Source organism: Somniosus microcephalus, chromosome 2 (genome assembly GCF_052327205.1).
Source record: "Somniosus microcephalus isolate GS21.2 chromosome 2, FLI_Smic_1.0, whole genome shotgun sequence".
Taxonomy (NCBI): domain Eukaryota; kingdom Metazoa; phylum Chordata; class Chondrichthyes; order Squaliformes; family Somniosidae; genus Somniosus; species Somniosus microcephalus.
In genome coordinates this window covers 134,877,706-134,904,409 of record NC_140988.1, presented here as the reverse complement: position 1 = coordinate 134,904,409, position 26,704 = coordinate 134,877,706, and the positions used below count along the sequence as shown (strand labels likewise).

The following is a 26,704-nucleotide window of genomic DNA, read 5'->3' as shown; positions in this document are numbered from 1 at the left end:
TAAAGTGAGATTCCCATTGGGAAGCCCATTTTGCAGGCTTCAGATACTTTCTCCTGAATTCCCCCATCAATATTAGCCTCTCCATGGGTAATGCAGAATGTAGGTGAAGACTGCCTGAGTAAAACAGTGCAAGAATCTGGCAGAAACCTGTAGGCAATCTCAAGAAATCACCAGACATCTGGAATAGCAATCTTATCTTCAGCAGCTTTCTTGTAAACAACCAATTCTGCCTTGATTAGCAGGTCTTGGCAACCGTACCTACCTAATAGAGGCATATAAGGGTGCATGAGAAGGCAATAAGTCACAGAATGTAGGATAAATGCCACCATCCTATCCTAACTCCGCAATTTATATACTTCTTCAACTTGGCTGAAATCTGCTACAATTTGTGACATGGCAATTTTGGGGAGGAAGTCTTGATGATTTAGGGCCACACCTCCACTCGTCCCTGAATTTCGGGGCTGTTATACTTAGCTTTATATCACACATGAACACAGCACTGCTTGCCTTTCTGTTACTATCACTTCATTACTGGCTCTATGAACCATCTGAGGCCTGAGAAGAATTAAGATCTGTAAAACAGATTAGAGCATTTAAATGTTCAGCACATTCACTGCTGATGTAGTGGTTATTTCTGAATGTGAAATTGTTTTAACTGGGAATAACCATTACCTGCAGATAAAATTACTTAAAAATCAGAATGTACACTTGTAACATGCCAAGTGAGGAACCTTGGTCAACTACATTTTGCTCCATTTTTGATACACATATCAAGCATTTTAAAGGAACTTTAATTATGACATATTAATTAATTTGACATATTTGGTGGTACCTAGCTTTACTATGTCTAGTGATATTGCACCTCCTCCACCACAGCAAATACTCTTATTACTCAAAGATCATTCACAATGTTAAGGACAACCCCAGACTCCTTTCCTCAATGGTCAACAACCTCCCCTAACCCCTTGGCCCTCCTCCTCCGTCCTTACCTCTAAAGTCAAGAGGAAAGAGCTTATGGACTTGTCTTAGCTATGCCAGCTGCCTCCTTTTTCTCCATCTCCCATCCCTGTCTCTGTCACCCCAGCCTTTCCCCCATCCTAACCCTGACACCACCTCACTCTGTAACTTCTCCCCATCAACCCCCCACCTCACCCTCTTGCTCCCTCGATCCCCTGCCTACCCAACTCCTGACCACTCAACTACTCCCTCCCTTCATTGCTGTTAGAGCTTTCAACCTTTTTCTCAGGAATGCCTTCCTTAATTTCCTCTGCTGCTCCACTTCTCTCTCCACCTTTGGAAAATTTCTCCGAACCTATCTTTTCAACAATTTTCAATCACCTCACCAACCATAGTCTAGTGTCCATTCCTTTATCGATTTAATCTACATTTTTTTAACCTCCCCTGTGTAGTGCCTGCAATTTTTTTCTACATTAAAGGTGCCATCTAAATGCAAGATATTTCACTTAGGCACAAGTGCATTTTAACCTTGCAACAAAATCAAAATGGAATTGCTATTTGCGCTACATTCTCACCTGTGTGGTAAAATTTTCCAGAATATCCAAGGTTGAAGGTAAAGTTGGGAACCTGGGTTCGCAACAGGTTTTGAGTTTCAAGTAATGCCTAAAAAAAACCAAATTGCAACATGATTGCTGGAGGATATGGTCTTTTAATATGATACATTTGAACATAATGCTAACAGTAACCATCACATTCATTTTCGCTTTTACTAATAGGTGAAGGATCAGTGAACTGCAATTCATATTTTTAGTTCAGTCTAATGAAAGCCACATGACACCGCAATCTTTATATTTCATTTTAGAAGTACTCATTTAAAATAATGAGCTCCAACAATAAAACAGCATAAAAATATACCTTGGTTTTGACATGGAATTTTAAAACAACTAAATGGCATTGTTTTATTTACGGTTGATTGACTGGGTCTGTCCTGGCCAAAGGCAAGAAAAGCTAGATTTACACTGAGTATATGGGTAAGAGATGATTGAGGAGAGAATATAAACTGTACACCTACGGGTCGGAAAGACTAGATTTTCAGCTGGCCATCACCTGACTTTGCGGCACCAATCAGGTGGGCAGCAGTGGAAAATGGGATGTTGATCTTGTAACATCGGTTCTCCATCCCATGCAGTCAGCAGAAGCACCCGCCCATTTTTGGCTAATTGCATGCAAATGAGGTGGTAATGTCATGGTGACGCGATACACTATATTTTCTGTCATTTCTACCACATTTGCACTGATTTATATTCGCATCCATTTCACATTTGCTTCCACGGTTGCAAGGCATTATGGAAATGCAGATGAGAATTTAAAGGGCCTAGATTCAATGTGAAGGGGTGCAGTTTATGTTCTAGTCATTTTTTGCAGTTGCCTTTGTACTATTTGCTGAGTGCCTATTATTCCCTCCTCAGACAGAGTGTATTAGTTTTCCCATTAGGGACTATCTTCAATCTTTGCTTCTTAGAAGAAGAGGACGAGGAAGAGCAATGGAGGGGTGCCCGGCTGTTGATGCTTCACTAGAGGTGCATGGCACCCACAGGCTGGTATCCTCACACCACAGTATACAGGCGGAGACATTCCTGCATTTGACTGAGCAGCAGCACTTGCAGAAGCTTCGCTATCCAAAGGAAGCCATCACAGAGTTATGTCACATGCTGCAAGTGGACATACAGCGACCTCCATCACAAGCACTGCTCTGTCAGTGGCTGTTAAGGTCACAATTGTCCTTACCTTCTATACAAAGGGTAATTCCAGCCTGCTACTGGGGACATCAGTAACATTAGCCACACGAGCTGTGCATAAATACATCAAGTGATTCATGGCTTCATTGTTCTATAGCGGCAGCAATTTTATTAGCGTTCCCTTGGTCATCATGTCAGGGCATTACAATTTTATTTGCAGGATGCACCAAGGCCAAAAGAACCAATCATCATAGCCACTTAGCCTTAGATGCTTCATTGATCAATGCCTAGACATACATCAACACAAAGAGATTCCATTGTCTCAATGTGTGGCACATTTATGATAAGCAGAATACCAAACATGTGAGTGAAACCTCACTTCCCTTGCCACGTTGCCTTTGTTTTGAGGAACCCCACTGTTCCAGAGCCCTTTTGCCCAGAAAGGCAAATCTCAAGGTGGTTCCTGGGAGATAAAGGCTATTCTCCACAGCCATGAATGGTGCCACCTGTGTGCTTTCCCAGGACCCCAGCTAAGCACTGCTATAAGGGGGTCACCAGAATCATCACTAATCTGCATGTTGAAGGGTGTCCTGCGATATAGTCTTGTCAGGGGTCTCAAGGCTAGTGGTGGTGTGCTGAATACTGTACAACTTTGCCTCAAAAAGACATCTCCATGGAGGCCTTGCAGGATAAAGGGTCCATAGGCAGCAGAGGGATCAACCAGAGGAACAACATCCTGAAGAGGAACATAACCTGTTGATGGTTGCAAGATAATTCATGCCACATTGATATCAGAAATCTTCTCATGACTACCTTCTTATCTATCGAATTGTAGCCAGAGAATCACCTGCAATGGCTTCTCTTCCCACTCCCGCACCATTACCTTTCCTTGGCCCTCTTCTATTACTCATCTACATGCTGCCCCTTGATGACATCATCTGAAAACATAACGCCAGGTTCCACACGTACGCTGATGACACTCAGCTCTATCTCACCACCACCTCGCTTGACCTCGCCACTCTCTCTGATTTGTCACATTGTTTGTCTGACAGCCAGTTTTGGATGAGCAGAAATTTCCTCCAACTAAATATTTCAATCTTTCTTTCTTTTTAATTATTGGGAAGACCAAAGCCATTGTCTTTGGTCCCCGTCACAAACTCTGTTCCCTGGCACTGATTCCATCCCTCTCCCTGGCAACTGTTTGAAGCTGAGCCAGACCATTCATAACCGTGGTGTTGTGTTTGACCCTGAGATGAGCTTCCGACCACATATCCACTAAGACCGCCTACTTCCACCTCCGTAACATTGCCCAAATGCGAACCTAGCTCAGCTCCCTCAGCTCATCTGCTGACCTTTCCTCCATCATAAAATCAGAAGTGGGGAGGTTCGCTGATGAACTTGCAGGTGTTGGTTTTCCCATGTGCTGTAGAGGTCAGGGGGTTTTGGAGGTGCTGTCGAAGAAGCCATGGCAAGTTGTAGATGGTGGAAAGGCTTTGGGGAGTCAGGAGGTGAGACACTCGCCACAGAATACCTAACCTCTGACCTGCTCTTGTAGCCACAGTATTTATGTGGCTGGTCCAGTTAAACGTCTGGTCAATGGTGACGCCCAGGATGTTAACGGTGGGGGATTCTGCGATGGTAATGTCATTGAATGTCAAGGGGCGGTGGTTAGACTCTCGCTTGTTGGAGATAGTCATTGCCTGGCACTCGTGTGATGTGAATGTTCTTGCCACTTATCAGCCCCAGCCTGAAAGTCGTCCAGGTCTTGTTGCATGCCGGCATAGACTGCTTCATTTTCTGAGGAGTTGTGAATGGCGCTGAACATTGTGCAATCATCAGCGAACATCCCCATTTCTGACCTTATGTTGGAGGGAAGGTCATTGATGAAACAGCTGAAGAAGGTTCGGCCTAGGGCACTGCTGCTTGGTTAGCTTGGCTCTGCATCCTATCAGTCATAATGTACAGGCATTGAAATGTGCTGCCATCCTGAAAGATAGCATCAAAAGTGCAAATTCCTGCCATGTCATTATGACTGGTTATTGCTTGTGTATGGCCACTGATCAGCAGGAAAGCAGGCCTAATGGTGTTAATGAGATCAGTGAAGCCCTGCAAGATGCTCATCTTCAATTCAGCCCCAGTCTTTTGGAGGCAGAAAGGGACAGCCCTCTCCAATCTGGCACCACATGTCTCTATGGCAGCAGTCCAAGCAACTGTGGAGGAAGTACAAACTGCCTCTAGGGCTTTTGTCATGGGTTTGTCTGCTTCAAGTGCCCTGAAGCTGCCATGCACTCCACAGTGGACTGCAGTGCTGCAAATCCATCCAGCCTGGCACTGCACGTGGACTCAGAAGTTAGAGGTTTGAGGAGCTGCTATCTGTTGCATTTCTCTCTCTCATATTATGCCCTTGTTGAGATACCGCGGCAAACGTGGGAGTCGAGACCAGAGTTAGTGAAACACAACTGCTTTAATCAACCTCATGGCAAAGAGGAACTGGAAAAGCCCGCGCAACCACTTAAATACTCCCCAGACAGGAAGTGCTCCCGGCAGCCTGTCCCTGCGGGAAACAAGTTGCTGGAGGAAAGGGCCCCCGGCTGGGGGCATCTGCTTAAACTGTCCGTGCTGCCGTGAGCGGATTATGTCCAGTAGTGGCGTGTCGCCACAGAGCTCCCCCCAGAATCCGCTTAGGAAGAGTGGACAAGTCGTGACGGTGGTCTAATGGTTCTGCCGGAGCGGCTCTGAGTGGTCGCCGGCCTAGTTGGTGGGGCCGGGCGGTTCGCCGCCGGCTGTGCTGACTTGCTGGCGGGACGGCCTCTAGTTGGAGGTCGGGCCACGGGGACCTGTTCCCCTGGTTCTGTGTATGCTGGTTTGAGCCGGTCGATGGAGACTGTGTCGACCCTGTCGCCGAGTCGCAGCTTGAAGACCTTGTCCCCGGTTTGTAGTCCCTCGTACGGTCCGTCGTACGGGGGTCGCAGGGGCCCGCGGTGCGCGTCGTAAGTTTGGCGGGACGTGAGGTGCGAGTTCGCCGTGTCGGTTGACCGGAAGTGGGGCGAACTGTTGAGCGGAAGAGAAAGAGTTGAGCCGCTGCTGTTCGGCCGACCAAGGCGTGATAGCCTCCGGAAGGAATTCGCCTGGGACGCGCAGCGGTTGTCCGTAGACTAACTCCACTGCCGAGGACTGGAGGTCTTCCTTGACCGCGGTGCGTAAGCCTAGTAGCACCCACGGTAGGCGGTCAGTGCAGGTACTGTCCTGCAGGCCGGCGCGAAGTGAGGCCTTGAGTGACCTGTGGAAGCATTCACAAAGCCCATTGGCCTGCGGGTGGTACGCCGTGGTTCGGTGGAGCGTCACCCCGAGGTTGCGTGCTGTGGCCGTCCAGAGTTCGGAGGTGAACTGGGCGCCTCTGTCGGAGGTTATGTCGGCTGGTACGCCGAACCTTGCGACCCAGGTGTTAACGAACGCCCTGGCGATGTCGGCTGTGGTGGTGGAGGGCAACGGCACTGCCTCAGGCCAGCATGTGTAGCGGTCGACCATCGTGAGGAGATAAGTTTGGCCTTGCGATGGCGGCAGAGGACCGACGATGTCGACGTGTACGTGGTCGAAGCGGCGGCTGGGTACCTCGAAGTCTCCCAGGGGTGCTTTTGTGTGTAGCTGTACCTTAGCCTGTTGGCAGGCGAGGCAGGAGGTGGCCCAAGTCCGAACATCTTTGCTGAGGCCGTGCCAGATGAAACGCTGGGAGAGGAGTTTGACGGATGCGCGGGCACCCGGATGGGAGAGCGCGTGTAGCGCGTCGAAGATGCGGCAGCGCCAGGTTGCAGGGACGACCGGCCTGGGTTGGTCGAGTGAGACGTCACAAGTGACTGCCGTGGCTTCGGGCCCGTGCACGACCTTGGCTAGGCGTAGCCCTGGCAGGCTGGTTGCCGCCGAGAGGCGGTCTGGGTCCATGAGCTGGGCCGCTGCTAGTTGCGCGTAGTCGACCGTGAGGTGATTCGCGCAGATGGCGGGACGGGAAAGGTAGTCGGCGACAACGTTGTCTCTACCGGAGACATGCTGGATATCCGTAGTAAACTCGGACACGGCCGCGAGCTGGCGTTGCTGCCTAGCGGACCAGGGTTCGGTGTGCTTGGCCATCGCGTATGTGAGCGGCTTGTGGTCCACGTACGCGGTGAAGCGGCGGCCCTCCAGGAGGAACCTGAAATGGCGGACCGACAGGTGGAGCGCGAGCAGCTCGCGGTCGAAAGTAGAGTATTTGACCTCCGGGGGGCGCAGTTGGCGGCTGTAGAAGGCCAGTGTCTGCCACGCTCCATTGACTCACTGCTCAAACACGGCTCCGACCGCGTGGTCGGAGGCGTCGGTGGTGAGCGCGACCTGGGCATCGGCCCTCGGGTGCGCGAGCAGGGTGGCGTCGGCGAGCGCATTTTTGGTGGCGTCGAAGGCAGCTGACGTGTCAGTGGTCCAGGCTACGGCCATCTTGCCAGATTTACCTCGGAGGGAGTCGTATAGGGGCTTCATGAGGGCTGCAGCGCTGGGGATGAACCTGTTGTAGATGTTCACCATCCCGAGGAACTCCTGGAGGCCCTTGATGGTTTTGGGGCGGGGGAATTGCTGGACGGCCTGCACCTTGTTGGGCAGGGGGACGGCCCCAGCAGGGGTGATGTGGTGACCGAGAAAATCGATCTCGGTTAGGCCGAATTGGTACTTCGCCGGGCTGAGGATGAGCCCGTGTTGGGCTAGGCGCCCGAGCAGGATGCGAATGTGTTCGAGGTGTTCATGTTGGGAGAAGCTGGACACGAGAATGTCGTCTAGATAGACGAATAGGAAGTTCAGGTCCCGGAGGACTGAGTCCATAAGGCGCTGGAAAGCCTGGGCTGCATTCTTGAGGCCGAAGGGCATCCTCAGGAACTCGAACAGGCCGAATGGGGTGATGACGGCCGTTTTGGGGATGTCCGCGGGGTGTACGGGGACTTGGTGGTAACCGCGCACCAGGTCGACCTTGGAAAAGACGGTTCGTTCGGCCAGTCGGGCCGAGAAGTCCTGGATGTGCGGCACCGGGTATCGGTCGGGGGTGGTGGCGTCGTTGAGGCGGCGGTAGTCCCCGCAAGGGCGCCAGCCTCCGCCGGGCTTGGGGGCGATGTGGAGGGGCGAGGCCCAAGGGCTGCTGGAGCGGCGGATGATGCCGAGTTGTTCCATGGTGGTGAACTCGGCCCGCGCGATTTCCAGCGTGGCCGGGTTGAGTCTGCGGGCGTGGGCAGAAACCGGGGGGCCGGTGGTGGGGATATAGTGCTCCACACCGTGTTTGGCGGCTTTGGCCGAAAAGGTCGGGTAAGTGAGTGCGGGACACTCAGCTGGAAGTGCCGAGTAGTCGTCCGTGGCCCTGGCGAGGCAGTAGGTCGTCAGGCCGACCGAACGGGCCGGGGTAAATGCGCCAGGGATGGGGGCCATAGTGTTGATATCGATGAGGTGGTGCCTCGGAATGTCGACAAGGAGGCCGTGGGCGCGTAGGAAGTCGGCGCCGATGAGTGGGCAGAGGACCCTGGCTGTGAGGAACTCCCAGCGGTAGCGGCGGCCTGTGAGGTCGAGCGTGACCATGCGGGTGCCATATGTGCGGATGTCAGAGCCATTGGCTGCGGCCAGCGTGATACCCCGTGCGCCGCGTTGGATTTCGAGGGCGGAGGCGGGGGTGATGCTGTGCTGGGCCCCTGTGTCGCACAGAAATCGGCGGTTGGTGCTGTCGTCGGTGACGTACAGTAGAGGCCCCTTTTGCCCCGCGGCCATCGTGGGGGCCGGTGCGGGGGGGGGGTTTGAAAGTACATGGTGGCGTGCAGCGTTGGGCCCTAGTGCCAAAACGGGTGTGGTAGTAGCAGTGACCTGGAGTGGTAGGGCAGTCGGGCCTAGTGGGCCGGGAAGACCGCGTGGTCGTTGCCGTGAGGTCGGGCGCGACATCGCGGGCGGACTGTGCAGAGAGCAGCCGGTCGGCCTTTTCGGCTATCTCATTCAGGTCCGTAGAGCCAGATTCCACAATGAGCGGGCGGATGCTGGTGGGGAGCTGCCGAATGAAAAGCATGCGAAAGAGGGCGCCGGTGTTTTTGTCGTCCGAGAGGGACAGCATGTGGGTAAGCAGATCCGACGGTGAAGCGTCACCAAGGCCGGGGAGGTTGAGGAGTTGGCAGTTGCGCTGGTAAGAGGACGTTTGAAATTTTTTAAGGAGCACAGCCTTCAGATGTTCGTACTTGCCTTCCGCTGGTGGCTCCTGCAGCGCTGCCCAAACCTTGGGGACTGTGGCATAGGTGAGAGAGGCGACGAGGTAGTCGGACTTCGTGGCGTTGACTGTAATGTGTTTCAGCCGGAATCTGGACTCGGCTTGAACAAACCAGGCTTCGGCCAGGTTCTCCCAAAAGTCCGGTAGTTTAACCGTGACTGCGTTTGTATCCGCCATGCTAGCTTAGGATTCGTCCTGAGCGTCGGGGTCACCAGTGTTGAGATACCGCGGCAAACGAGGGGTTCGAGACCAGAGTTAGTGAAACACAACTGCTTTAATCAACCTCATGGCAAAGAGGAACTGGAAAAGCCCGCGCAACCACTTAAATACTCCCCAGACAGGAAGTGCTCCCGGCAGCCTGTCCCTGCGGGAAACAAGTTGCTGGAGGAAAGGGCCCCCGGCTGGGGGCGTCTGCTTAAACTGTCCGTGCCGCCGTGAGCGGATTATGTCCAGTAGTGGCGTGTCGCCACACCCTTGACAAAGAAGGCAAAATGTTTGAATTACCTTTGGTTTCCACAACATGCAGCAAAATCAAAGTGTTAGCATGAAACCCATAATGAGCACGATGACAGGTGCATGCACCAAGCAATTTGACTCCATGTGAGACCTGTTGTGAGGTGAATGGATGTAAGCCAGTGAATGAACAAGCATGTCCAGGTGAAGGTGTAAAAGCCACGGCGCTTTTGGACAAGGCTCCCTCTAGTCTCGGAGTAGCATGGACCAAATTGAATATAAATCACTTACAACTGCCTCCTGGACACTGGTGGCAAGCAATTAAAATGCTTTGACACAATGTAAGGGGAGCTCATTGTAAGTGGCAGGCATACTTACTGGGTTAGAAATTAGTATGCGCTGCACCCATTTTTCAGGCGTAAAACATCAATAATGCAGTGGGACAGCCTGCACCCAGCCTGCAGGCCTAAAACAGGCATTAGGCCCACTGAATGTGTAAATTAAGAGTCTAACACCTGTTGAAGAACCCCATCAGAAATGAGCTGGCAATGAACGGGGCAGGAGTCAGGTCTGCTTCGCTCAGGATTCTTCCGCTACTACCAAGAAAAGGTAAGTTCATTTCCTTTTCTTAAAAAAAGTTCCTTTGGAGCCAGGAGGAGCAGGAGTACTCCTCTGACCCCACAGGAATTGTGATCATTCCCCCACCCCTACCCCCCACTGCAGCCCACTCCAGTCCCCCATATCCCAGGACTTACCTGAGGGCCGCTGCCAGCGAGGCAAGCAATCCAACACTGATGTCTTCGCTCAGGTGAGCTGCCTGTAGAGGCACAACCAGCGCCAGCAGCTTGCATCCAGTATGCTGATGCGGTCTGAGGACAGGTTTCCATCAATCCTTGGGTCTGTGGGTTCGGGCGTGCACCAAGTGCACAAAATCTACCACTACTGTGCATTTTTGAAGGTAAGACACGATTCTCTTACCATACCAGACCTGGTAAGGTTATTCAACCTTTCCTGACATTGGCTGGCAATTGAAGTTGGGAGTCACCACTGGTGCTCACCGCTCTTGCAATCTCCCTTCATTGTTCTTGAGCTGCTCTTTTTCGGGCTCCGTGCCTCTTTCCCCTGCCTTACTTCATCCAGCAGTACTTTGACAGCTCCACCGCAGAACCTAGGAGTTCTCTGTCATGCCAGAGACCCGACAGACATTTTACCAGTAACCTTGCTGTTTTACTCCCAAGCTATTTATTAGAGTAACTACCCTATTAAGAGGATGCGCTCCTTTAAATCCTGCAGCAGAATGCTTGTTCCCACCCCAGTAGGTAAGCTCCCAATTAGTTGCATTCTTGACTTCAAACTTGCCCAATTACTTAAACTTGCATTTATACAACAACATCAACTTACATTTATATAGGGCCTTTAATGTAATAACACATCCCAAGGTGCTTCACAGGAGTGTTATAAAAAAAAATTGAGCGCCAAGCCACATAAGGAGATGTTAGGGCAGATGACTAAATGCTTGGTCAAAGAGGTCCTTCAACAACAACAACTTGTATTTATATAGCACCTTTAATGTAGTAAAACGTCCCAAGGCGCTTCACAGGAGTATTGTAAGATGAAAAATTTGAGGCAGATGACCAAAAGCTTCGTCAAAGAGGTAGATTTTAAGGACCGTCTTAAAGGAGGGAAAGAGATGTAGAGAGGCGGAGAGGTTTAGGCAGGGAATTCCAGAGCTTAGGCAGCTGGAGGCATGACCGCCAATGGTGGAGCATTTAAAATTGGGGATGTTCAAAAGACCAGAATAGGGAGAGTGCAGAGGTCTAGAGGGATTATAGGGCTGGAGGAGATTACAGCGATAAGGAGGGGTGAGGCCATGGAGGAATTTGAAAACAAGGATGAGAATTTTTAAATCGAGGCATTGCTTAACTGGGATTCAGGATAGGTCAGCAAGCACAGGGAAGATGGGTGAGTGAGACTTGGTGCGAGTTAGCACATGGGCAACAGAGTTTTGGATGACCTCAAGTTTATGGAGGATAGAACTCGGGAGGTCGGCCAGGAGTGCATTGGAATAGTCAAGTTTAGAGCTGATAAAGGCATGGATAAGGGTTTCAACAGCAGGGAAGTTAAAGTAAGGGCGGAGATGGGGGATATTACGAAGGTGGAAATGGGCAGTCTTAGTGATAGAACGGATGTGAGGTAGGAAACTCAATTTGTGATCAAATAAGACACCAAGGTTGCGAACAGACTTGGTCAGCCTTAGACAGTTGCCGGGGAGAGAGATTGAATCAGTGGAAAGGGAATGGAGTTTGTAGCATGAACTGAAGACAATGGCTTTGGTCTTCCCGATATTTAATACGGCACCTTTCACAACCTCAGGATGTCCCAAAGCACTTTACAGTCAATTAGGTTCTTTTGAAGTGTAGTCATTGTTGTAATGTAGGAAACACTGCAGCCAATTAGCGCACAGAAAGCTCCCACAAACAACGAGATAATCTGTTTTAATGATGTCGGTTGAGGGATAAATACTGGCTAGGGTACCAGGGAAAATTACCCTGCTCTTCTTCGAATAATGTCATGGGATCTGATAGGGTAGACGGTGCCTCGGTTTAACCTCTTATCCGAAAGACGGCACCTCTGACTATGGTTGCGTTAGCTCATTTCATATCAGGCAGATGCAAATTTCACTTAAGCGGAAAAATCAGATGTACGCACCTTGAGCTCATCCATTGCACCACCTAGATTCCTTTGGTAAGTACATATATTCTAAAAAAGAGTATTGTATATTCCTAAGTTTAAGTTAAATTGATATAACCGAATATAGAAATATTAATTTATATTTTGTTCCTTCTACTACTACCCTATCAGCTGCATAACATTTTATAGGATTCTGTATTTTTTGCACCAAACTGAATTGATCAGAATTTAAAAAAATCAAAATTTACCTTGTTGGCGGTTCTTAGCCTGCATTAATGGCATAGCTCAGGCAGCCCAATTTCTCAGAAACTTCCTAAAACAGGTGTTAGGCCCCCCACATTAACATATGCAAGGGTCTCAATGCTTATTTTAGGCGGCCGCCCCAGACGCCTGATAATTGTCCGAGACCAATATGGCGTTGGACATTTTTCAGGCATCCTTCGGGCGCAGGGCATGTGAAATTGGTCACATTTGGTCCAACATTGGTTAACGATGACCAATTTCAGCCCCTATCAGGCTAATGTAAATAAGATTTGCTCTGTAACTTTCACATTCCTCAAAATATAACATTTAATGTGGTAAGTCCATATTATTACCATCTCAAGACCAGTTCCAAATTCAAGATTTGACTATAAAGGTATTATTTATAATGAAATAAAACCCCCAAAAATGTTTTAGCAATAACTGTTTTGATTCATATTGCCGTTAGCCACATCATCATAAAGATGTAATTGGCCAGTTATCTTCAACATCAGATTCTATTTGTGCTATGTCAAAACAGCCTGCTAAATTGCTAATGTGCCTCAAGAAAAGTGCCGACTAAATCATCAAATTGAAATAAAATGGGATAATGTGTCAAATGAGCTTGCACGAAAGCTAGTTCTACACAGCTTGAGACCTGTAAATTGACGCCATTAAATGCATTACTGTTCTTCAATCCCATGTGTTTACATAAAATAAATGTGCAAAGCCATTTTTGTTATCAATGAAGTATTTCTCATACCACCATAACACTTTGTATGCATGAGGACAGAGGAAAGGGCATCTCAAAATTGGAATTATGGTGCAAATTACATTCGGCTGTAACAAGTACAACTGAAAAACCTTCCCAATCCATTCAGCGCTTGAATAACTACATATATCCAATTACAGCGAATGACACATTATTTTTTTCGCTGTGGTCAAAGTGCCCCAATAATCCTCATGTCAGTTGGTAAGTGGCAACTAATAGCAATATCTAAAATCTTGGATAATTTTGCACAAAATTTCCTTGAGTCTTTATGCTGACGAGTATGGGACTTATGTTAGCTTATTTTATGTTACTAAGTATTACTTTTGGTCGTGTTTTAATGAGAAGCTTCGGCAAAGGGCCAAGGAAAGGTCAGGAAGAGTAGAATCCGGAGGTAGTAATTCGGTGACACCAAGCTTGGGTGTTAAAAGCCTGATGATTGTAGTAGAAAGGAGGTGATGAGTTCCAAAGTTTTGAGATCCGAGAAAGAATGAGTTAAAGGACATGCAGTGATGAGTCCCGGTTTCAATGCAGTAAAGATGCAAGGAGGAGGAAGAGCTTATAATATGATGTATTTGAACACAGAAGGAATAAAAGAGGACAGTTCAGAGGGACACTGACCACAATAGTATATTTTTAGTGAGCAACCAGAACATGAAAAAGGAAACCAATCTTCCTAGAGGTAGTTTTACCAATGCAGGAGATATCTAAAAAAAAAGAGCTGAGTAAAAATCGTTGTTACAGATAGAGAGACACAGATTAGAGGCTACAGAGTGAAGAATCAGGCAGCAAGCTCTTTCATGTGTTCTAGCCAGAAATGCAAGAAGATATAGTGGTGTACACTGTTAGATCCGTGGTTCAATGGATAAATAATCACACGGATGCTGTGCATTAACAAATAGCAGGTCTTTACTGGAGGAGGGTAATCTCTAGACTGGGGGTACAGAGGCATGCGCAAAGCTTATATACCGGTGTGGTCACTGCCGGTACTACAGTATACAGGAGCTGTAAAAGTAGTTCTGACTTAAAGGCACATACATTACAATTCCTCCCCTTTTAGATTAATAATACCCCCTAATATTCAAATAACAATTAACATTTTTACAGGTACATTAAATAACAAAAGTCCATTTATAGATTCAGTCTTTGGGGTGGCTTCCTGACCCTTTCGGGATAGCGCCTTTCCAGAGGTTCTTCTTCTTGGTGCAGAGGCGATTCTGACCCCTTTTCATCGGGTAGTTCATCGGGTTCCACTGCTACTGGGTCTGAAGTAGATGCTACCGGTATGTCGGGTTCATCCCCAGGTACTCGAGACATGGGGTTGACGCGTTCCTGTGACGCTAAGATCTGATCGACGTGGCTTCTCACAATGTTCTCCCCGACATCCACTGTGTACATTAAGGGCCCCTGCCTCGTACATACTGTTCCGGGTTGCCACTTCTCTGTTCGATAGTCACGGGCCAAGAATGGTTGCCCTACATTGAAGCTCCTTGTCGGCTTCTCATTGATGTGCTGGAATTGTTTGTCCTCAACATTTCTTCGCACATTTGGTCTGAGCAAGTCCAGACGAGATCTCAACCTTCGGTTAAAGAACATCATGGCCGGGGTCTGGTTGGTAACTGCATGTGTTGCGTTTCGGTAGGCTAACAAGAAATTGTCCATCTTATGCTGTAGTGGAATTTCATCGTCGCACATGGCCTTTATCGCCTTCTTAAAGGTTTGTACGAACCTCTCAGCCAATCCATTTGTGGCTGGATGATACGGGGCGGATGTGTAATGCCTTACCCCATTCCTTTTCATGAATTTTTGGAACTCATCGGACACAAACTGTGGTCCATTATCAGAGCAGATCTGCTCTGGCAAACCGTTTCTGGCAAATATGGTCCGTAGGACTGCAATCGTTTTCTCTGTAGTGGTTGAAGACATTTTTATCACCTCAGGCCACTTTGAATGAGCATCCACTGCTATTAAGAACATTGAGTCCATGAATGGACCAGCGAAATCAATATGCACCCAATGCCATGGAGAGGAGGGCCACTCCCATGGGTGTAGAGGGGCATGTGGTGGTGCATTTTGGACCTTCTGGCATCCTAAGCAGCTCTTAGTTAGGTCTTCGATTTGTTGATCGATTCCCGGCCACCACACATAAGCCCTAGCAAGGCTTTTCATTTTCACTCCCCCCAGATGACCTTCATGTAGCTCATTTAGCACTCTCTCCCTTAACTTGGGTGGAATCACCACTCTGGATCCACACATCACTGTCCCCTGGCATACTGACAGCTGTTCTCTTCTGGATGAGAATGCTGGCAACAGTGAGTCGCCATGTGTTGGCCATCCCCTCACCGTCAATTCATATACCCGTGACAGCGTCGGATCATTGCGGGTCTCCTTCTCTATATCCGCGTTTGTTACTGGCAATCGTTCAATTATCGATGAATAAAATATCTCAATAGGGTGCACTGCTGGTGCTTCCTCCACAGTAGGCAGTGGCAGGCGTGATAGCCCATCAGCGTTCCCATGCTGTTTCGTGCCTTTATATTCTATTTCATATTGATTCGCTCCTAGAAACAGGGACCATCTTTGTAACCGCTGTGCAGTCATTACTGGAATGCCCTTCTTAGGATTAAAGATGGAGACAAGTGGTTGGTGGTCAGTCAGCAAGGTGAACTTCTGCCCATGCAGATAGTGGTTGAATTTTTTTACTCCCCATACTAGGCTGAGGGCCTCCCTGTCAATCTGGGCGTAGTTGCGCTCGGCTGAGGTTAGTGACCGAGACGCAAAGGCTACTGGCCTCTCCAACCCGTCTGGGAATTTGTGTGACAGCACCGCTCCAATCCCGTAGGGTGATGCATCACATGCCAAACGAATTGGTAGTGCTGGGTTGAAATGGGCCAACACCTCTTTTGATGTGATCAATTCTTTACACTTCTGGAAAGCTCATCTACGTTCGTCATCCCACTTCCATGGTACCCCTGTTTGTAGTAGGGTGTTCAGCAGGTGTAATACCGTAGACAAATTTGGTAAGAACTTGTGGTAATAGTTTACCAGCCCGAGGAACGACCTCAGTTGTGACACATTTTCTGGTGCTGGAGCCTTGACTACTGCCTCAATCTTGTCAGGGGACTTATGTAACCCCTCTTCATCGATGACGTGGCCACAATACGAGATCTGTTTCTGGAAAAACTCGCACTTGTGGCGATTAGCTCGTAGCCCATACTCCTTTAATCTGGTGAGCACCTTCTCCAAGTTGGCGAGGTGATCACCGTCATTTTCGCCCGTGACCAAGGTGTCGTCCAAATAACACTGGGTCCTTGGAATCCCTTGCAGGACCTGATCCATCGCCCTTTGCCAGGTAGCCGGAGCCAAGGCTACTCCAAACACCAGCCAGTTGTATTGATAGAGACCTTTATGTGTGTTGATCGTAAGGTAATGTTTCGAAGCTTCTTCTACCTCCATTTGCAAGTACGCCTGGGCTAGATCAATTTTGGTGAATCGTTTACCTCCAGATAGCGAGGCGAAAATATCCTCAATTCATGGAAGTGGATATTGCACCATGTGAAGGACTGGGTTCACTGTCACCTTAAAATCCCCACAGATGCGGACCTTCTTTGGTTCCCCAGGCATATTACTCAACGACCTCTTCATTACAGGAATGATGGGTGTAGCCCACTCGCTCCAGTCCACTTTGGACAGTACTCCTGAACGTTCCAACCCTTCCAGCTCTGCGTCAACAGCTGGTCTGATCGCATAAGGCACTGGTCTGGCCTTCAGAAACTTTGGGCTTGCATTTTCCTCTATTTTAATCATTGCTGTTATTCCTTTTAGTGTTCCTAGTCCCTCCTGGAACACTTCTTTTGCGTCAGTTAGCATTTTTGACAGTCGTCCAGGTATGACGTCGTCATCCTTTTTGGCCTCAACCTTCACTGCCTGTATGGAATGCCAATCTAATTGTATCTTCCGGATCCATTCACGTCCTAGCAGTGGTGGTCCTCCATTTGGCAATACATATATATATCCATTTTAGGTATTTCCTGGCCTTTATATGTCACTTTCACCCTTATTTTTCCTTTGGGGTAGACTTTTTGCCCCATATACGTCTTCAAGACAATCTCTGTAGCTTTCAAGGGTATGTGTGAAAATAGCCGCTTGTAGTCTCTTTGATTTATGACTGTTAGAGCTGACCCTGTGTCCAATTCCATTTCCACTTGGACTCCGTCTATCTTGAGTGTAACCCAGATAGTCTGGTGATCCTCCATTTCGGTTACATTGTGTAGTTTCAGACAACCCAGCTCCTTGCTTCCGGAGTCTGTGTCACTTTTCTGTTCGTCTGAACCACTGTCCATCACCTGGTGTACCTTTTTGTACTTCTCCTGTGGAGATTTCTTACTGTTGGTTTTCTTCCCAGACCTGCAGACTCTTGCTATGTGTCCTGCTTTCCCACACTGTCTGCACACTTGGTCCTTGAACCAACAATCTTTCTGGTCATGTGTTGTTCTGCCGCAGCGATAGCACTTCCCTGTTCCATAGGACATTTCATTGGTGCCATATTCTTGCGGTCTCCGTTGTGTCTCTGCAGCGCCCCTTGCGGCTGCTTCGTGCGATACTGCCATACTGAAAGCTTTGTCCAGCGTAAGGTCCTTTTCTGTTAGAAGCCGTTTCTGGGTTCCTTCACTTTGTAGCCCACACACAAACTTGTCCCTTAACGTGTCTGCTATTCCCGCTCCAAACTGGCAGTGTTTCGATAGCTTGCGCAGTTCTGTTAGGTACTCAGCATTGCTTTCGTCTTTGTGTTGGTTCCTTTTATGGAACTTAAATCGTTCTGCTATCAGCAGCAGTGTGGGGTTTAAGTGGCCCTGTAGGATTTCTACTATGCTTTCAAAATTCTTGTTTACCGGCTTCTCTGGGGTTATTAGATTTCGCAGTAACCCATAAGTTTTTGCACCCATGGAATTTAACAGAACCAGTGCTTTATTCGCATCTGGCACTTCATTCGCCCTGCAGTACACCTCAATACGTTCCACATATGTCGCCCAATCTTCGACTTCATTGTCGAACGCAGAGATACTGCCACTCTTCGGCATCCTTGGGTGTGCGTTAACTATCACCAATGCCGCCTCCCGCGCTTCCCCTTCTTCTCCGCTGGCACAAAATGGCATCTCCCGCGCTTTCCTTCCTTCCCGCGCTCACCCTTCTTCTCCGCTGCAGCTTCTCAAAATGGCATCTCCCGCGCTCTTCCTTCTTCTCCGCAGCTCAATGGCGTCTCCCGCGCTCTCCCTGCTTCTCCGCAGCTCAATGGTGTCTCCCACGCTCTCCCTGCTTCTCCGCGGCTCAATGGCGCCTCCCGCGCTCTTCCTTCTTGTCCGCGGCTCAAAGGCGCCTCCCCTTTCTTCACCCCGCGGACCCTGTTCAGCCCGTGATCCCTGGCTGTGCTCTACGCATTCTTCTTTTGATATTTTTTGATGCCGCTCTGTCTAGAACCCGGCTGTTTCTTACCCTCTCTCTCTCCGGTTAGTTTTGTTTTCCTCGACGCCGCTCGGTGTTCAACCCCCGGCTGCACCCTGCGCTCTTCACCCTCTGTCTTACCCCATTGACGCTGCTCGGCTCTCTCTCCGCTGTCGGTCGGCTCCAGCCGCCGCTGCTCGGGAAGGGTCTGTGCTGGACCTGTCGTCGGTCTCTTACTGCTCATTGTGGCTGGGGAACCAAGCCCGGCTCTCCATAGCCTCCCCTGCGAAGTTGGAGCTCTGCCTGACTGCTGGGCGGTTGCTCGTGGTCGACGCCCGTGTTCCTGGCCTCGACTATTTTTTTTCTCTTTCTTTTATGTTGCAGCTAGATTCGAATCGACACTCGTCGCCACTGTTAGATCCGTGGTTCAATGGATAAATAATCACACGGATGCTGTACATTAACAAATAACAGGTCTTTACTGGAGGAGGGTAATCTCTAGACTGGGGGTACAGAGGCATGCGCAAAGCTTATATACTGGTGTGGTCACTGCCGGTACTACAGTATACAGGAGCTGTAAAAGTAGTTCTGACTTAAAGGCACATACACTACATACACATCTTGGATCGACTTAGATTTTCTAGAGAGTTAAAAAATTGTTGTTACATAATAGTGTGCTAGTAATTTAAGTAAGAGTTGCCTGGGGAATCTGGCCTTGCACTTTTAATTGTAAGGGACTTGCTTAGGATTGTATTTGCTGAATCAATATGACACTGTACTGATGTCATGTAGTTGACTAATTCTGCAAGCAATACCTCTAATTCTATTACGATAGCAAAATACTGCAGATGCTGGAAATCCAAAACAACAACAGAAAATGCTGGAAAAACTCAGCAGGCCAGGCAACATCCGTGGAGAGAAATTAGAGTCAACGTTTCAGGTCGATGACCTTTCATCAGAACAGTGAATAAGGCAGATGAGCTGAGAGCACAGATAGACTTGTAGAAGTATGATATCATAGCTATTACTGAAATATGGCTGAAAGAAGACTAATTCTATGTTATTGTGTAAAATACATACAATAATCCTGGTAATTATGACAAGATCCTGCCCACAGGTGACATCCACTGCTGACCCTGCTGGAGTATGCAGGGTCAAGGACAGGTCACCTCATTAGCACACCATTAGAAGCATCCACCTGCCCCAAGCTGCTTAGCCATAGCCCCCTCACACCTGCCACCCTCGTCTCCGAAAGGGTACTTACCTGTTCCTAGTTGTTTGTTTTATAAAGGGACTGCTAAGCATAGCTAAAATATCACTCCTCTTTGAAACCCCCCAGACAGATACCACTGCCAACATTTGGCAGCTGATGTGTCTGTTCTCACTAGGTGTATTCTCGCCAACATACAGAGGGTCCCTTTGAGGGCCGAGGTGGTGGTAACTTCTAGTATGGGGAGTCCCCGCCCCCTCTGATGTCGCCAGAGGGACACTTCTTACATGGCCTACAGAAACTCCAATATTAGGTGTATCTGGGTCCCAGCTTAATTTCTGGCTCTTCGGGCATTTTCACACTTTGGGAGTTTTGGCAGGAGTGCACCAAAAGGACTGAAGATTTTTGGCCCCATGCTTTCAAGTATATCTCCTCATGAAAGAAACACTTTCAGTAAATATGTTTCTTGCATCTTACGCATAGAGCTTGTTTTACATACGGACTTCATGGATTGAGTAGTTACCACAGTACTTGCTATTTAATGTCATTTGCAAAGTAATACAGTCCGAGTGCTGTATATTCTGAATTAATTGTTATCCTCTTTAATCAAATTTGCTTTATAAAGTAATATAAATAATATGATTACTGTCCAGCTTGCCATTTTCTTTCTCCTTATCTTACCTGGGATCTAGTGACTATTTTGGACTGGATTACTTTGAATTTTTGGGAATCTGCTACTTTGAACTGTGGGAGAAGTTTGCTCCCATCCCCGATGTATTCCATTTTGGTAGGGATTTATATTTTAATGATTGTAAAGATTTTTATTCTGAAATTTACACTCTTGTTGTTGATAACGCATTGCACTTTATTGTGATGCTTATTATCTTTTGCTGCCATTCTTATATTTGTAAAACTTTTCATAAATATTAAAAAGTTAAAAAAACAAACGGTTTCCATTGTAATATGACTAGAATAATGTACAACATGACTGCAGTGAAACAAAAACTGCATGTGGAAAACTAAAATCCTTTCTCTTCAAATCAGTGGCAAGATGACAATCATGTTGACATTAAAAGCTGCACATGATCTTTTTTAAGCAACATATTTCCAAAAACCAATAGGAGAAGGATAGGAAACCCATCTGGTACTTCGCCAGTGAGTTCGCAGAACAGTTCTTCTGTCCTAATTAGATGAAGTAATTCCAGTAGTGCTGTTTAGTTTATGTTGCACAGTACTGCAGTTTTCTCGCTCAATGGCCTGACTACAGTTTCTGAAATTTGAATATTGTCACTATCTGATCTGGAGTTCAACAATTATCCCAATTGTGAGAGGATTATGTGCAACCTCTTGCTATCCTTCCACACTCGCTCCAAATAGGTGTAAAATATGATACGCAAATAAGCGATTCAGCAGGCCAAAACTCGTTGACCAAATTTATTTATAAAATCAGATGGAGTTATAAAATACAGGTGCACATTTTATGATTTTGAGCCCTTGATGCAGAGCTTTGTGTGATCAGAGTGCACATCAGGAATTTGGGTGCTGTGGTCCAATTCATGGCCTGCATATGATTTTCTGTCCATTCATTTCAATGGCTTGAAAATTATGCATGACGCAAACTGGGCCCCAATTTCGTGGACCAACGTGAGACGCCTCAAATCAAAATTCGTCAGATGATTTTTCAGGCATTTCTAGCAGCCACCTAAAACTGGCGTTAGGCCCCTTACATATATAAACGAATGACCTAACACTTCTTTTAGGACCTCTCTGGAAATTGGTCCGCTCATTTTTATGTGTTCTGGCTGTGGCCTAAGAACCGGTCACTACCAAAGAGGTGAGCTTTAGGATTTAAAAAAATCATGTGGCGCCTGGAGGAGGAGTACGCCTGATGCTGCTGCCATTTGCGATTGGCCCCCTTCCCCACCACTCACCTGAGGCTGCTGCCGGGTGAGACAGACAGCCCAAAATGGAATACTGCATACAGTTTTGGTGTCCATACTTAAGAAAATACATACTTGCTCTCGAGTCAGTACAAAGAAGGTTCACTCGGTTAATCCTGGGGATGAGGGGGTGGTCATATGAGGAGAGGTTGAGTAGATTGGGATTCTACTCATTGGAGTTCAGAAGAATGAGAGGCGATCTTATTGAAACATATAAGATTGTGAAGGGGCTTGTTCGGGTGGATGCGGTGAGGATGTTCCCAATGAAGGGTGAAACTAGAACTAGGGGGCATAATCTTAAAATAAGGGGCTGCTCTTTCAAAACTGAGATGAGGAGAAACTTCTTCACTCAGAGGGTGGTAGGTTTGTGGAATTTGCTGCCCCAGAAAGCTGTGGAAGCTACATCATTAAATAAATTTAAAACAGAAATAGATAGTTTCCTAGAGGTAAAGGGAATTAAGGGTTACGGGGAGCGGGCAGGAAATTGGACATGAGTCTAGGTTCGGAATGGTCATGGCCCTGTGGGTAGTGGAGTGGGCCCAGGGGCCGTGTAGCCTGGTTCTGCTCCTACTGTGTTCTAATTCTGTGTTAGATTTCAGGAGATGGTTTTATTCCTGTTCCTGGCTGGGGTGGCGATCGCCTTTACAGAAGGTAAGTACTGTAGAAAATATAGGGACAGAGTGATCTCCTGGAAGAATTTCGATCGCCTAGATGGGTCGGAGAGGAATTTCCCAGATTTTTTTCTCCCAAATTGGCCATGGGGTCTTTTATCTGGTTTTTCGCCTCTCCTGGGAGATCACATGGGTTCGGGTGGATGCAGAGTGATAGAAGATTTGAGGTTAGGATCAGATCAGCCATGATCTTATTGAATGGTGGAGCAGGCTCGAGGGGCCGATTGGCCTACTCCTGCTGCTATTTCTTTTGTTCTTAATGCAGGAATCAGACACCAACAAATTTCTACTTTTACTGCCTGCAACACCCAAAATAGCAAGACTACTTATGTAATACAAACTGAAAATGTTGGAAATACTTAGCAGGTCAGGCAGCATCTGCGGAGAGAGAAACAGAGTTAACGTTTCAGGTCGATGACTCTTTGCCAGAACTGGAAAAGTTGGAGATGTAACAGGTTTTTAAACAAGTGTAGGGGCAGGGAAAGGGGGGAGGGGAGGAAAGAACAAAAGGGAAGGTCTGTGATAGGGTGGAAGGCAGGAGAGATTAAAAGACAAAAGGGATGATGGTGCAAGGCAAAAGGAGATGGTAATGGGGCAAGTTAAAAAACAAAAGATGAGTCTAGAGGAGGTTTAAATGGTAATGGCAGAATCATTAACAGCTGTCATGTGAAAAAATTAGGGGCAGAGATTATGGTCTGAAATTGTTGAACTCGATGTTGAGTCCAGAAGGCTGTAAAGTACCTAATCGGAAGATGAGGTGCTGTTCCTCGAGCTTACATTGAGCTTCGTTGAAACAGTGTAAGAGACCGAAGATGGAGAGGTCAGATTGCAGTGGAGCAGGGAATTAAAGTGACTGGAAGCCTGGGGTCACGCTTATGAACTGAATGGAGGTGTTCTGCAAAGCGATCACCCAATCTGCGTTTGGTCTCCCCAATGTAGAGGAGACCACATCGTGAGCAGCGAATACAGTATACTAAATTGCAAGAAGTACAAGTAAATCGCTGTTTCACCTGGAAGGAGTGTTTAGGGCCCTGGACAGTGGGAAGGGAGGAGGTAAAAGGGCAGGTGTTGCATCTCCTGCGCTTGCACAGGAAGGTGTCGTGGGAAGGGGAAGGGGTGTTGTGAGTGATTGAGGAGTGGACCAGGGTGTCACAGAGGGAGCGGTCCCTTTGGAATGCTGGAAGGGGAGGAGAGGGGATGATGTGTTTGATAGTGCGATCATGCTGGAGGTGGTGGAAATGGTGGAGGATGATCCGTTGAATGCGGACACTGGTGGGGTGAAAGGTGAGGACAAGGAGAACCCTATTGTGGTTATGGGAGGGAGGGGAAGGGGTGAGAGCAGAAGTGCGGGAAATAGAACAGACAAGGTCGAGGGCCATGTCAACCACAGTAGAGGGGAATCCTTGGTTGATGAAAAAGGAAGACATGTCGGAAGCACTAGTATGGAAGGTGGCATCGTCAGAGCAGATGAAGTGGAGATGGAGAAACTGGGAGAATGGAATAGAATCCTTACAGGAAGCAGGGTGGAAGGAAGTGTAATGCAGGTAGCTGTGGAAGTCAGTGGGCTTATAGTGAAGGTTTGTCAATAGCCTATACACAGAAATGGAGACAGAGAAGTCGAGGAAGGGAAGGGAAGAGTCGGAGATGGACCATGTGAAGGTGAGGGAAGGGTGGAAATTGGAAGCAAAGTGAATGAAATTTTCTAGTTCAGGGAGAGAGCAGGAAATGGCACCAATACAGTCATCAGTGTACTGAAAAAAGAGGTGAGGAAGGGGACCTGAGTAGGACTGGAACAAAGAATGTTTCACATATCCCATGAAAAGGCAGGCATAACTAGGACCCATGCGGCTTACCATAGCAACACCTTTAACTTGGAGGAAGTGAGTGGAGTCAAAGGAGAAGTTGTTCAATGTGAGAACAAGTTCAGCCAGGCGGAGGAGGGTGGTGGTGGATCAGGACTGGTTGGGCCTCTGTGCAAGGAGGAAGTGGCGTGCCCTCAGGCCATCCTGGTGGGAGATGGAGGTGTAGAGGGACTGGACATCCATAGTGAAAAGGAGACGGTTGGGGCCAGGAAACTGGAAACTGTTAAAGTAGCGGAGGGCGGCGGAAGTGTCGCGGATATAGGTGGGAAGAGACTGGGCAAGGGGAGAAAAAATAGAGTCGAGATTGGAAGAAATCTGTTCCGTGGGGCAAGAACAGGCTGAAACAATGGGTCTACCAGGGCTGTTTTGTTTGTGGATCATGGGAAGGAGGTAGAAGCGGGCTGTGCCGGGTTGGGGAATTGAGGTTGGTGGCCATGGAGTAAAGATCTCCAGAGGAGATGAGGTCAGTGACAGTCTTGGAAATGATGGCTTGATGTTTGGTAATGGGGTCCAGGGGGAGGTAGGAGGAGGCATCAGAGAGTTGGGGTTCAGCCTGCGCAAGGAGAGGTCAGTTTGCCAAACAACAACAGCGCCACCCTTGTCAGCAGGTTTAATGACAAAGTCGGGGTTGGACTACTCATGTGTTTGGGGGACAGGATGGTACATAAGAGGTAATTTTCTGGCTTCACACCACTGGTGAGAAACCCTGCTCACTGGGTACACATATTGTAAATTCAGAAAATGAATGAACAATTGGAAAATGACGAGCTGCGCACACCCAATTTCCAATATGGATACCCAGGAGGCTAAGCTCTCAGTGTTGATGCAAAGGCAAAAAATTACCCTATAATAAAAGAGCAGAGCAAAATTGGAGGTGAAATACAGGTATTAAAAGCCTTTGAGAACACTTAAAGAGGCCGTCCTGGACATCACTGAATTTAAAAACAAAAGAAAATCCTAAGTGAGAAAAAGCCATTCAGCCTGTCAAGCTGACTCCATCCAGAGCCTATGTCTGATTAATCTAACAGGGACTTCACTTTCATGTGTTGATCTCCTACTTTAGCAAGCACTAAGTCCCTTCCCCCACCTCTATGGAAGAAAATCAGTGGCCCTGAATTTCTGCAGGGGTTCACCCGAACTCCTGCCAAAAATCTGGTGGGAGATTGATGGAACCACTGGAGAAATGGCATAAATGGCTGAAAATGGTAATTTGCACCATTTCTCTGGGGTTTCCACCAATCTTCCACCAAAGTCACGGAAACTTAGGGCCAGTATCTTTATTACTCTCAAATCTCCTACTCAAAAGATATCAAGTCAACCGTCAATATAGTGAACATTCTGTCTGCACAAACTCTGTGAAACTGCATCCTAACTTGCAAGAATCTGCCTCAGCTGAAATGCCTGTTTCATATGGGTGAAATGAACACATCAAACATGCAATGTGTGAAGATTGCAAATTTGTGGAATCCAGGCTTAATTGGCAACAATTCTCCAAATAGTGAACACAACACTGATTTTGGCGATCTTTTAATCGTTGACTTCCTGGAGAAAGATGAGCAGAAGCAGAGAAAGCTGCCAGAGATTTCAGATGGCACCAAAGTGCATTGGTTGAATCAGCCTCCATGGCAGCCGTTGCATCTACAGACCTGGGAATGACTGGAGAAACACTGCATGTAGAGTTTGGCTTAGCTGGGAGGCAGTTACAGAGCAAATCCTTCTACAATTGCACACAGCAACCTTAGTATACAGATAGCAATTTCAGGACAGACAAAAAAAAGGTGGGAATCACGTAATTATGATCAACGCATCAAGGGGCTGTCCTTTAACATTCGCTACATAGAATTACATAGAGTTTACAGAACAGAAACAGGTCATGAAACAGGAGCTGCCTGACTGTCTGCAGATTTATTATGCCTGCAACTTGAGTTTCTTTTCCTTTCATTTTTGCCTTTCACTTCGTAGTTCCCTCTTTCTTTAGTCTTGAAAAAGGCTGCAAATGGATTGAGATGCATTCTAAATCTTTTCAAAAGACATTCTGAATTTTTGTCCCCCTATGCTGACACTCACCTTTAATTGTTCCCTTCCATTTAAAGTTTAATTTTACTGTCTCACAACTAGCATGCTCCTTGCATGCATTTAAATCTGCACCCGAAGCTATGCAAATAGGTAGCCTCGAGAAATTGGGGGCAAACATAGAATTTACAGCACAGAAACAGGCCATTCAGCCCAACTGGTCTGTGCTGGTGTTTATGCTCCACAAGTGCCTCCTCCCATCCCTCTTCATCTAACCCTATCTGCATATTCCCTCTATTCCTTTCTCTCATACACTTATCTAGCTTCCCTTTAAAGACATCTATGCTATTCGCCTCAACTACTCCATGTGGTAGCAAGTTCCACACTGTTATAAATAAACCTTTATGCAGATAGCAGTATCTAGGCAATGGGGAGAAGGTTGGTAGATGGGCTTGAGGTCCATA

At 47.6% G+C, this 26,704-nt stretch overlaps 1 protein-coding gene across 2 annotated transcripts in view; it reads right to left on the bottom strand.

Moving 5' to 3' along the window:
• ndst3 (N-deacetylase/N-sulfotransferase (heparan glucosaminyl) 3) overlaps positions 1-26,704 on the bottom strand; it is a 453,737-nt gene that overhangs the window by 204,266 nt on the left and 222,767 nt on the right. For both annotated transcript variants that reach the window (XM_085962751.1, XM_085962758.1), the window contains exon 3: positions 1,533-1,620. In XM_085962751.1, coding sequence (XP_085818877.1) covers positions 1,533-1,620 — 88 coding nt within the window. The remainder of the gene's footprint in view (positions 1-1,532; positions 1,621-26,704) is intronic.